General features: G+C 43.0%; 4 protein-coding genes across 4 annotated transcripts; 1 reads left to right on the top strand and 3 right to left on the bottom strand.

Annotated features, from left to right (window-relative positions):
• Positions 1-58: 58 nt before the first annotated feature.
• Positions 59-3,380, top strand: V1516DRAFT_630103 (flavin-containing amine oxidoreductase-domain containing protein; the record flags this gene model as incomplete). The annotated part of the gene is made up of 2 exons (XM_066919920.1): positions 59-2,084; positions 2,134-3,380. The coding sequence occupies 2 exons, from the start codon at positions 59-61 to the stop codon at positions 3,378-3,380; spliced, it is 3,273 nt and encodes a 1,090-aa protein (XP_066774841.1).
• Positions 3,381-3,401: 21 nt separating this feature from the next.
• Positions 3,402-5,972, bottom strand: V1516DRAFT_714333 (RNA polymerase I-specific transcription initiation factor RRN3). The gene is made up of 2 exons (XM_066924332.1): positions 5,510-5,972; positions 3,402-5,457 (listed from the first exon to the last, which is right to left on the bottom strand). Exons 1-2 carry the CDS (start codon positions 5,861-5,863, stop codon positions 3,643-3,645), a joined length of 2,169 nt encoding a protein of 722 aa, XP_066774840.1. The 5' UTR covers positions 5,864-5,972; the 3' UTR covers positions 3,402-3,642.
• A 144-nt stretch (positions 5,973-6,116) lies between these two features.
• On the bottom strand, positions 6,117-9,561 carry V1516DRAFT_693601 (uncharacterized protein). The gene is made up of 3 exons (XM_066923897.1): positions 8,196-9,561; positions 7,245-8,150; positions 6,117-7,197 (listed from the first exon to the last, which is right to left on the bottom strand). Exons 1-3 carry the CDS (start codon positions 9,366-9,368, stop codon positions 6,238-6,240), a joined length of 3,039 nt encoding a protein of 1,012 aa, XP_066774839.1. The 5' UTR covers positions 9,369-9,561; the 3' UTR covers positions 6,117-6,237.
• A 311-nt stretch (positions 9,562-9,872) lies between these two features.
• V1516DRAFT_124815 (major facilitator superfamily domain-containing protein) lies at positions 9,873-12,267 on the bottom strand. The gene is made up of 4 exons (XM_066918622.1): positions 11,367-12,267; positions 10,410-11,309; positions 10,230-10,344; positions 9,873-10,176 (listed from the first exon to the last, which is right to left on the bottom strand). The coding sequence occupies exons 1-4, from the start codon at positions 11,871-11,873 to the stop codon at positions 9,995-9,997; spliced, it is 1,704 nt and encodes a 567-aa protein (XP_066774838.1). The 5' UTR covers positions 11,874-12,267; the 3' UTR covers positions 9,873-9,994.
• Between the last annotated feature and the right edge of the window lie 119 nt (positions 12,268-12,386).

Genomic DNA, 12,386 nt, shown 5'->3' with positions numbered 1-12,386 from the left:
ACTTAATGATGAACATATTAAGGCTGAAGTAGCACCGAAAGACAATTACGAAATAACCATGAGTTCAATCGATTCTAACAATTCATCGGTGGCGATCGCTACTAGTGATTTACCACAGTTCCCATTGCCTGAGCAGGATCAAGAGGAGTTGCTGAAAGTCATGATGGAGGAAAGTGATTATGTCGATCCGCCGATGACACGCAGTGAATACATTGCTTCACTGGGTGGGCTACCAGATTTAGTTACTACAGTTCCTTATAATCGATTGGAATATTTTGCTAAGGCTTCTATTCCAAGCGATATCACGCCAGAAGAATATGCGCGAAAGGGGATTGCGGCAGCAATAGCCTCCAGGTTGCCTCCATTTGCTCTACATCCTCTGGAATATTCTCTGTTAAAATCTGGAATCAATCATCTACATGTGTCGACTTATCTAAATATCCGGAACGGAATTTTATTTTTATGGTGCATGAACCATCATGTAACAGTTACGCGCACAGAGGCCGCAGGATGTGCGCGAGACCCTCGGTTTTTTGGTCTTGCTGAAGCTGCATTTGAGTTTTTGGTTCGGCACGGATATATTAACTTTGGTGTAATTGATGTTCCTCGATGTCGCAACAATTTTCCCTACCAGCTCCCTATTCCTCCGGATCGAAGACCTCGCTTGCGTATTGTTGTCATCGGTGCCGGCATGTCAGGTTTAGGATGTGCACGTCAGTTGGATGGTCTTTGTAAGCAGTATGATGACTTTTTGACTGGTTATGAGGATTCGCCGGAGATTGTGATCTTAGAAGCAAGATCACGGATCGGAGGACGTGTTTATAGTGCAATGCTGAAGAAAGATCCAACGGATACAAAGATTTTTAAAGTCGATCTAGGAGCGCAAATAATAACGGGATTTAGTCATGGAAATCCAATGTCCGTTCTTATCCGAAAGCAGCTTGGTCTACCTTGCTATCAATTAAAAGACGCTGGAGAGCTATATGACGAAGTCACTGGAGGATCTATTTCAAGATCATTAGATAAGCGCGCCGAGGAGTTATTTAACGATATGCTAGATCGTGTCTCCACTTATAGGGCGCCTCCTATACTTCAGCATACAGTAGAAGGCGATGCCTCCTTTGTTTTGGCGGGTAAGGATCCTAGTGGTGAGGGCGGACGTACTATAGGTCGCATGGAAGCAAATTCTGCAGATGTTCCTCCACTGGAGCCATCGTCTCTTGGCTCAAAAGCAGCATTGAAATCTCTCGATCTATTGCGAGAAAGTACTCCCTCGGCTCCCAAAATGACTTTTGGAAGACCTTATGGATCCAAGGCGCCCCAAACTGCTCTTGATGTGAAATTAGAGCAGCTAGGTTTTTCAGTGTCCAAGAGTGCCTGTAGTCAATTGGCAAATACGACAACTGATCCCTTGCCGAAAGGAAATGCACCCACTTTGGGAGCTACGTTAGATGGCCAACTTGAAATTGTTCGCAAAGTCTGTGAGCTCACTGATCAAGATCTACGACTGCTTAACTGGCATTATGCTAATTTAGAATATGCAAATGCCTCTGCAGTTCACAATCTCAGTCTTGGTTCATGGGATCAGGATGATGGAAATGAATTTGCTGGTAAACACTGTATGGTTCAAGACGGTGGCTACATGCAAGTCCCGCGAGCGCTTTATTTATTTCCCTCTAAACTTGATGTTCGGCTGAAGAGCATTGTCAAAGAAATTAAATATGACTCAACTAAAGATAATAGTCGAAAGAAGTATAATGTTGTTTTAGAATCTGGAGAAAATCTTTCTGCTGATCGAGTTATATGCACTCTTCCACTCGGGGTTCTCAAAGCCAATTCAGTTAAGTTTACACCTGAACTGCCAGAGATAAAGAGGAATAGTATTCAGAATCTTGGATTTGGTGTATTGAACAAGGTTGTTCTTGTTTACGACCACTGCTTTTGGGACGCAGATTCTGATTTAATTGGCGTTGCGCGGGATCGGAATTCAGGAGATTATATGGCGCAAGATAGCTATGTGCAATCGCGAGGACGATTTTACATGTTTTGGAACTGTACAAATGTTGTCGGGAAATACTGTTTAGGTAGATATTTACCACCTTTTGGGGAAAGTTGGTACTGACTAGAAATCAGTTGCGTTGATGGCAGGAGCGGCAGCCTTTGAGACATCGATCCAACCTGACAATGTATTAATTCGGGATGCGACACATGTGTTATCACGAATGTATCCACATGTGTCCGTCCCTCATCCGACAGAGACGATCATTACAAAATGGCATATGGATCCATTTGCGCACGGAGCGTATTCATATGTTGGACCGAATGCAACCGGCCAAGACTATGATAATTTGGCCAGTTCCAGTAATGACGACACATTATTTTTTGCTGGTGAGGCGACTTCACGAACGCATCCTGCGACAGTACATGGTGCGTATCTCTCAGGTCTTCGAGTGGCCGAAGAAGTTTTTCGAAGCATTGTTGGCGACGTAACACTAAGCAGTCCGCTGGTGAAGCCGAAGCCAAAACCCAATATGCCGTTGCAGACAGAGACAGTCACCTTTCCGCCGCCGCCGAAGAGTGCATATGTTGGTGATGTACCGCCGCCGCCTCCTAAACCAGTTGTACTGCCACAGATTTCACTTGAAGAGTTATTGTTGCGCGAGCGAATGGAAGCAGACGGCGAATCTAGTAATTCTGGTGCAGTCATTACCAAACGGAGGAAACCCGGGCCGCGCCCACGAACGAAAACATCAGAATCTTCGACGACTTCAGTGTCCGGATTACCCAGAACAATTCAGTCGAACGGGATGTTGCTGACAGCGCCCACTGGTAAGTCAGCGACGTCTTCTAGGAGTCAGCAAGGAGGACCTAGCAATATATCTCGGCATGAAGGCTTGACGCACTTAGCGCGATATAGACAGTTGAAAAATAATCGGATGAGTGCGCATCAAAGTGCGTGTGACACTGCTGTTACGGTGATGCTTAGGCATGAGCAGCCGATGAAACCTGAGAAAGCGCAGCTTAATCCATACATTATCTACCAGAAGCGTAACTGGGAATCCTGTCGCGCGCAGGCCGACTCGCAGCGTCAACAAGTTTTACGGGACCCGACCTCACGCGCTCCAATGGCAGATATCCGAGCATTGCTCGGCCAGCAATGGCGGTCACTAACGGATACGCAGAAGCAAGAATATATTGACGAGACCAACCGAAACCGGATCGAAAACGAGCGCCGAATGGAGGAATATAATAAGCGTGTAGCTGAGTACGAGGCAAAAGTGCAGAAGTTCAGAGACGATTGGCTGCAGCAGAATCCAAGCTTTGAGTCGGAGGAAGAACAGAAGGAACTGGCATTGGCAAAGTTGGGTGGTGTTGCTTGATGCTGGTAGATGTTCCTGCTGTTATGGAAGTGAATGTGAATTTAAATTCTGCGATTTTGAGTTTCCTGTATGTGTATATTACTTTCCAGATAATTGTATAATTATTAGACTTGCTTTATAAGTTTGGTTATAATAAATTTCTTTAAGGCGTCATAAATGCAGAAGCAGATGTAAAAGTATATAATTCAGATTGAATTTTCTAAACTAACTTTCTAGACCAATAACCAAACACCAGGAAATGTACACCAGATCAACAAACTTTTTATTCCTCACAATCCTCTTCGACCTCCTTGTCATAAACTTCGTACCCCTCGTCTTCGTCCTCGTCTTCACTTGATTGATCATGACTAGACTGGATATCACTGGATCGCTCCTCAGCAGCAATTTCATCCCATGAAATATAACTGCCTTCGACAAGTCGTTTAGTTCTTTTCAAAATCAATGGATCGAACGGAAAATATCCTTCCAGAAAGTTCTTCTTTGACCTTGCTCCTTCCGCCGTAGACGCCGTTGTAAGCGTAACAATCTCGTCTTCCGAGCAATCAGAATTCGGTGGTGACCGCCGAAGTAACCGCTGGTTCCGCTCGATAATCGAAAAGCAATATGCTGCACCCTCGCGTTGCGCAATATCTGCAAACGTAGTGACGACGTCTTGGTTACACCATTTGAGTGGATTAAAGCGTGTGTTTACGATTCGTTGTAATAGCTGGCTAATGTTCGGGAGCGGTAATGCTGACGCAGATTCTTCTTCCAGAGATTCAGAAACGGTGGTGAAACTTTCTTTTGCACGGAGACTTGAATGGCGGAAACAAAAAATATAAAAAAAACCTTGCACCACTGCATAAAACATCGTGAATCGTGTCATGTCAACAGCTGCTTTCGCCAACCTAAGAGAGCCTGGTGAACCAACATCCGGCGCCAGCATCGGCACTTCATGTTCCCGCTCATCGATATATCTCGATATCCAAGCCGATAAAATGGCTATCACTGACTGGAGCTGAATTATAGAAACAGACCGCGAGCGTGCAACATATGAAGCTAGATATTGCATGGCAGTCTGTCGCCTACTCACAGGCTTTGACGGGTCAAGTGCGATTTCCAGAAGAAGCGCAAGGAAAGTGTCAGTGAACTGAGAGTTCATCTGCGTGACAGAAAAGAAAACATACTGAATAGCATGTGTATGATGAGTGGGTAATAAATATGTGGAAAAGTGCGATAAAAGGATTGAATAGAGACTCAAAGAGTCGGATGAAAGCCCACAAGAGCCAGAAAACCGGCTGTTTAAATCGGAAATTAAAAATGAAACCAATTTATCTAATTTCGCAGACATTACTTTAATATTCATCGGATCAACTGCAGATGAAGTAGCCGTTAAGGCGTCTAGCTGATTGCCCATAACTACTTCATCTTCTTCCAAACAGGTAACTGCGATATCTTGTGAAGTGACGTGCGATAATTCGATCTCTTCATTGTCATCTGCGTCCTCATCTAACTGGTCTAATTTATTGTCGAAATCGACATCTAATTCAACCGCCCGCTCCAAGATGACACCCCAAACCGTACTCTGTAGCTCGGGAGCGTAATCTATCATTTTGAGAATATTAGACACATATCGGATCAAGATATCCGAGTCATCGTATTTGAACGGAAACGATTTGACTAATGCAGCCTGCAAAACAGCCGATGAGGTTGGTACCAAGGAAACCAGGAACCGAAGAAGGGAATGCCAATGATCGCAATCATCATCCGAGCTTGATCCGAACTCGGAAACTACTCTAAAAGCGATTTCAGAAAACCATTTAGGCATACTGGATACCAAAACACCAATGAACCTAGAGTGCATAGATATCAGCGCATGTACGTATTTATCGCTGTTCTCCGAGTCGAATAGGAAATGTGAACACCGGAGATTGATAATCTGACGCAGTAACGGACTGCATTCTGAAGATTGCAATCGATCAATTTCTGGTAGCAACGCTGAAAGGATGTGATAAATTTGGACTACTGATAGAGCGCCAGAACCAGAAGGTGAAACTCCAAGGTCTGCGGTGAGTTTGTTCAAAGGAACCGTATTTCCCTGTATCAATCAGTCCAAATACTCGACAGCAAAAAAGCAGAGACAAACCAACCTCCTGCAGCTGAACGATAGCATTTTTCACAAACGCTCGATACATCCGCCTTGACATCTTCGCGGTCTGAGAACTCTCAAGTAAGGTAAAACTCTCACAGTTGCCATTCTGCGCTATCTTTGCTTTTGTTCGCCGATAATTCAAGTCCTCGTCCCTTAGTCTCTTTTCATCTGAGGATGACGACGAGACAATTTCCTCCATGCTTTCTTCTTGCATGCTCCTCTTGCGTTTACCATTACTTGCTTTTGTAGTCTTGAGGTTCAAAGATTCCGTGGAAGATGATGAGGATGAAGATGAAGATGCCAATTTAGCAGGCCCTTCAATGACCGCTTGCTCTGCCGCCATGGACACCATTGCTATACTAGCAAGACCAAAGATGCTCAAATTCTACTTGTCCTACTATTCCCATTCGTCCTAACTATCCGCCAGACTGCAGCAAAACTCATCCGGTAGTGAATCAAATGATCGTGTGATAAATCAAGATCAACCTCTCCCAACGAAAAATTTTGGCCCGAACATAACAATGATCACGTGATATATCCTGTTCAGTATACAAAACCTACTGCGGCATTGCACCAGGCGTATTGCGACTACTTGATTAGGCTATTTGTACTATTTAACTTTTCATATATTTCTTTAGATCGAACATATCAGCAAATATTATTATAAGTAAATTCCTCCACAAAACCTTGATTGCCCAAAAATGCTTAAAGTAAACCAAGAAGAAGTTAATATACACAAAGAAGCAGCTCATCAAAATGTGCAACACCTTCAATGATATTGATTGGCAGGGCGCTATCGCCGCCGGTGTAGAAATATTTGCGCAATCTCTGAAACCACTCGTTGACAACGTTTTTATCTGTTTTGTCCGTACCGTTGTCAGCTTTCAAGTTTTGTAGGATTCTGTTCAATTGTGCAACACAACGTGCCCAAACGACTGTGCGGATAACAAATATATCTGCGTAATCTATGGCACTGCTAAAATACTCAAAGGAACTATCAAAATATTCCAGTAAGGGGTGAATGTACTGCATATATGTCGTTTGATTTTGCTTCGCAAGTTCGATGTTGGCCTCTGACAAGGTCGATATAATTTTGGGATACAACAGCTCACCAATAAGAGTGTTTAAAAACAACGACAATCTGTCAAACGCATCCAAAGTACTACTGATACTCTTGCTAATCGAATACTCAACCAGCTGGATATCTAAGTTCAATTTGCCGATTGGTCGAAGATTCAAAGCCCACTCGTAAGCATCCAGTAACGAACGATCAGCAAAATCAAGTTCGATGTTCCCGATTCCTCGATCAACATAACTGCCATCTTCGACAAGCGATTTAACATCGACGACTAGATTGCAGCTTGACTGATGAACAACAGAAATTTCCATGTCTTCATTCCAACTAAACGAGCCGTCCCAGATCACGGGCCTGGTGCATTCTATTAACGAACCAGAAAGCGAACTCAACGAGATATATGCGTAGCTCGGACTCCGCTCCATCGTTGTTCGAACAATCGGATGCACGTGTAAATCGCTAATCCGAATGCGCAATATAGATTCAGTGGCTTGAGCAGATCTGGCTTTGTATCTGCGTAATACCTCATTCAAACGTTCGATATCAACCGTACCAAGGATGTCCTGCAAGGAATCCCTTACATATTTTATATTGGCCAGTGTGCTCTGCAGCTATATTCGATCAGTCAACGACATTTATTTGGTTTCGAAATTCTCACCTTTTTTGAAACTTCCATAGCTTGAACGGTGGGAAAATGGTTAAATCCAGGTACAACTTTTACTTTAAGGGTAGCTATATATGACCGGACCATTCGTAAACACACTCCAATCGTTATGATCATCAGCTCACTAAATTGTGCTTCATCATTCCATTGCAATTTTTGGATCGCATCCAAGCGCCGGTGGACCATGTCCAGCACTTGTTGTGCGGAATTTGTATATTCTTTGCCTTCGACGAGAGTATCTGAATCAAACAAGCCTTCGATCCAGATATAGGCGACTTCAGTGGATGCAATTTGCCGTACAAGACTATACATCTTACTCTCGATATTTAAAAACAGCCCAGCCAAATGATATCGTCCTGAGGCCACACGTAATTGGCACATTGTGAAATAAAAATACGTCACATCATCGAAGGAGGGGAAGTTCTGACTAGCTTGCAGATGATCGAACACGGACCAACCAGTTTGAAAGGCGAGCGTAACTAGTTTCCGAGCAACTACCTTCTTCATATCGCTTCTGGAGACCCATGGGATATCAATCCCGTTAACCGACGGATCTAATCTAAATGTGCGATTTTTCCTTGCTATCAACAACAACTCTTCAGACACGAACGAGTTGAACAATACTAAATCAGGCCAAGTCCCAAGTCTGGTCAGTGAATCTAGCTGCGCATGATATCGAATGTCAATTCTATCGGCTGCAAATTGACTTATGGCGTTGAGTGTTGATCTGATCATTGGTACGGATTTGATCAACGGATCAGATATTATATATAACTGGATGAGCGCGAGGGAATTAGAGATGGACTTTGACGAGATTGAGTGGAAAACAATCATATCGGACTTTAATTTCTTGAGCAGTATATCATAAACGGCCATTATTGCAGTTTCATACATCATCAGCTATTATTAATTAGCAAGTGACCCAAATAAGCTTTTGTAACTTACGTCTGACTTCTTCCAAGGCTCCGGAACAGACAAATACGACTTCAAAGAATCTTGGAAAGTTGGAGAAACTGTACGAACTATATTTAAGAGAGCTGGCTCAGCTAGAATTCCAGAATTGTACAATTCGACTCCCACAGCGAGTGTGACCGCGTCTTGCGTGTTTTTGGTGATGCGCCAACGCATGGTGGTTGTGTTAATGAAGTCTTTTGTTTCATGATCGACCAGAGAAATCGACTTGGAGCTGAAATAATCAACTAAGGCGTCTCCGGAAGTACTGAGGAGTGTCGGTAAATGGTTTTGTATACAAGTTTTCAAAATCAGATGAAACAGGGAAACTGGATTCTGAGGAATAAAAACCAACGTTCGAGATAGCGAGGTACTGGATTCCACTGAAGTCAATCTGGGCAATAGAGCTATCAAACTAAGTAGAATCTGGTTTATCGACATTTGCTCAAACTCGACCCATTTACCTCGTTCGATTGGCGTATCAAATTCGCTTTCTAGATCCGGATTATTGGCAAGTTTGATACTGGTCAGAATCGATTTGAGATCTCGCACATAGTCTTCAGCATTTAAAGTGCCATTGCTAACCAAGACATCACGGCCAACTCGAGTTTCTGAGCATTCGAATATCTGTGATATGACTTTGACAAACGGAGGCGGAGGAAGATCTGGACTTGCGAAGGAAGGCGGAGGAAGACGTAAGACCGGCAAAGTTTGCATCGTCAAACAGGTAAGTTTGATAGCAAACGCGTATGCAGTCGATCGGATATCGTCAGTTATAGATGAATTCGTTCGTTTCATGACTGACGACGGAGATGATGAATTCTCGGAAAATGTTTGTACGGTTCGCGTCGAGGAACTCATGTGTAAATCTCCTCCATTGATGCCTGAAATCTGTCTTGATGATGTGGTTCCGGACGATATTGAACCTCCCGGCGAAGGTTTTAACCCAACAATGCCATTAGATTTGGATCGCCGGAATGTGGACCTAGTTCGTAGATCTGCTAGTCTTATCGGACCGCTGATATTGATGAGCGGATCAATTTCGGTTCCTTTCGGTATGATATTATCAGACCTTGTAGGGCTGGTGTTATTGGAATAGGATGTAGGGGAAGAAGGAAGAAATAGTCTGAAGCCATCAGGTTCGAACGAAATGTCGGTGTTCTCCATAATCTTTCATTCTTTCTTGCTCTAGCTGATGCTTTAGTTACTTTGGGGTTGACTGATATGCGGATAGGCAACCCCAGCTGCAACACGTATGCAACTGCCGTCAAATAGCTGATTCTACGGTCGAACAAGTATATGAATAGATATCAAATAGCTAGAATGACCACGTAATACACGCACACAAAGAAATATAAATTGATATATATATATATTAATATATTTTGGTATTGGATATTTCCTCTACCCACTTCATCCGTATGCCTTGGTTGGGACGTTTTCTTACTGTCCGGACGCTTGGACCAATAATAGGAAAGGTCATCGATATATTTGATGAAACATTGAGGAGAAATCAGCAAAACCTGAGAACTACACAGACCGGAGGATAATATCAAGAATAAACAAATAAGGAGATTTCAGATTTGTCCAATCAATAGCATATATACAATAAGAATTTCTATCCAAGCCTGAGCTCTCTAATATGTTTGTTCGTGACCCATGAACTAAGCCAATGCCGGTGAAAAAATATGGAGCAATTTAAACAGAAGTATCAATGAATTCTACACTTTAAAAGAGTCTGAAAAATAGTTACGATATTACAATATTACAATATAACAATAAAAAACCAACTTTTAACCTACTTCCATGCCCATTGATGCACGCCATCTGGGTCCGTTTGCACGAACATAGAATTGCAAAGCGAGAAAAATTAATCCAATGAACGTCAACATAGTAAATAACCATCCGAAACCCATACCGTCAATCAGCGGAACAGTGACAAAGGTTCCAACTGCCGCTGTTATACATCTGACGACTAGAAAGATTAGTACCACAACCAACGATAGAAACAGGACAGCGATAACTTACAAGTATTCAAAGAAGCAGCAGCACTGCGACGTTTCGGCATTGAATCGATCAAAAAAGTCAAGGTGGTCGTGAAAATAATCAGAGACCCCACTCCGAACATAAAGGTGCCGATGATCTGTGATTTAATAAATGAGCATCCACACTTGCTTTCAATATGTGCCAATTGCACAGAAGACTTACAGGAACAAACCAAAACAACTTCTTCTCGGCAGTCCAGCCGAAAAGAATCATACCAGCGCAAACGATGATTCCCGCGGAAATCATGTTTTCCGCCAGTCTAGCTTCTGGAATCAGCTGTCCGTTATTACTTTTCATATAATTTTTTAAAATACGATCGCTCCAACGTCCACCTATCAAGCTTCCGCAGAAATATCCGATTCCATTCGGTAGGTATAATAGACCAGTAATTATCGAGCTGAAATTATACGGCGAGTATCCAAAAAGTTGCGGAATTGAGTTGTTCAAAACATATAAACAGCCATAACCAAAACTGTTATACGCAATTGCAAATAAGAAACTCGGGTATTTCAATAGCTCAAACGACTGAAACGGGCCTAAGAAGAATCTATACGATTCAGCAGTGTAATATTTAAACTTGTTTGCGTTCTTCCTCTGGTTCCTAGTTTCAATTTCTTCCACTGAAACTGTGATTGGCGTCAGTGTCTCGGGAAGGAAAAAAAGCATAAGCAAAAATGAAGCACCGCCGATGATGATAAGAAAATATTGTGTCGACCGCCATCCCCATCTGTCGTTGAGAGCACCAGCAATCACAGGAGCCATCATAGGTCCACAGAGCGGACCAAGATAGAACCATCCGTTTGCTTGACCCCGCTCAGTGGGGATGAAAATATCGCCAATTGATCCCGCGCCAATACTCTGAGACGATGCCGCAGCTCCTCCGGACAGGATACGAAATATAATCAGCATAGTAATACTGGATGCACGAGCGCAACCGATGTTGAACACAGTGAAGAGAAAGAAAGAAATTACGTAAACAGCTCGGCGACCAGCAATTTCAGAGCCATAGCTCCACCAAAGAGGAAAGATGCCGAGAGAAAACATGTAGAAGCCGACAGACAACTAAGCAGATATTAGCAACAGTTAAACCTCAAAACATATATTGAATCTAATCCATACGTTAATGACTGTCGCCGTCGCATTGAACTCAGCGGAGATCGACTTCACAGCTGGATAAAACACAGCACTACCCATGGCGGGGACCATGCCGCCGAATGCGAAGATAAAGACGAGGAACATCTTCACTCTCCGTGAATATTGATATGGATTTTCAAGTTCCTTAATGAAACATAATTGATGGAACCATCCAATTGGCTTCCTTTTCCTTGGCTTTTCTTTCGTACTGTCTTCTTGTTTGCAAGCTAATTCAATGTCTACCTGTCTTTCAGATTGCTTTTCGTCGCGCGTAGTCCGTCCAGACTGATGTGTATAAATAGCGTCTAAAACAAGACTAGACGCGGGTTCAAGGGCCAAAGCAGCTGGAGCTATTTCCTCTAGATCTTCTTCATCCAACACATCTGCTCGGCTCTGGAGGCATTGTCTTTTGGTCGGTTTTTCACTGCTAATCCCGTGCAAGGAATCAGCTTTCAGCGTGTCGGCGTCCAGGTCATCTGTATTCAAAGACATTTCTATCTATCCGCCATAGTACAGCGATCTCCCTAAGCTATTTCGACAATGTCATATACACACCAATACAGTAGAATTTAAAAGACTGCTAAATCAAATAAGACTCATATGACGAGCCCGACCTCGGCCATTTCGTCACTATTGTCTGTGCGGCCAGTTCCAGTAATTTCTCGGTCCGAGCCTGATCTTTTCAGGTTTCCGAGAAACTCGGAACTCTGGATTCTTCGGATACCTAACAACAGACTTGGTTTCAATTACAATAATCCTGGAACTTTTCTATCATTCTTCCATTCTGTATTCATTCTTCATATTATTTATATAACTGATACGACTGTGTAAGCACTCGGATTTCTTGAACATCTGATTAGTCCGGAAAACTGAACGGGTTATCCGGGAGGCTAAGAGCGACTGCGAGCTTTGGCCAACGCTTATACTGGAGCCACAATTGGCATTTGTTCTGTCTCAGCAGAAACTTTTGATATTACCACTTCTATTGGTTAAAATACATATAAA

Source organism: Lipomyces oligophaga, assembly GCF_038497815.1.
Source record: "Lipomyces oligophaga strain CBS 7107 unplaced genomic scaffold V1516scaffold_11, whole genome shotgun sequence".
NCBI classification, from domain to species: Eukaryota; Fungi; Ascomycota; class Lipomycetes; order Lipomycetales; family Lipomycetaceae; genus Lipomyces; species [Lipomyces] oligophaga.
The sequence above is the reverse complement of the archived record's forward strand: the minus strand, read 5'-3'. Positions and strand labels throughout refer to the sequence as shown.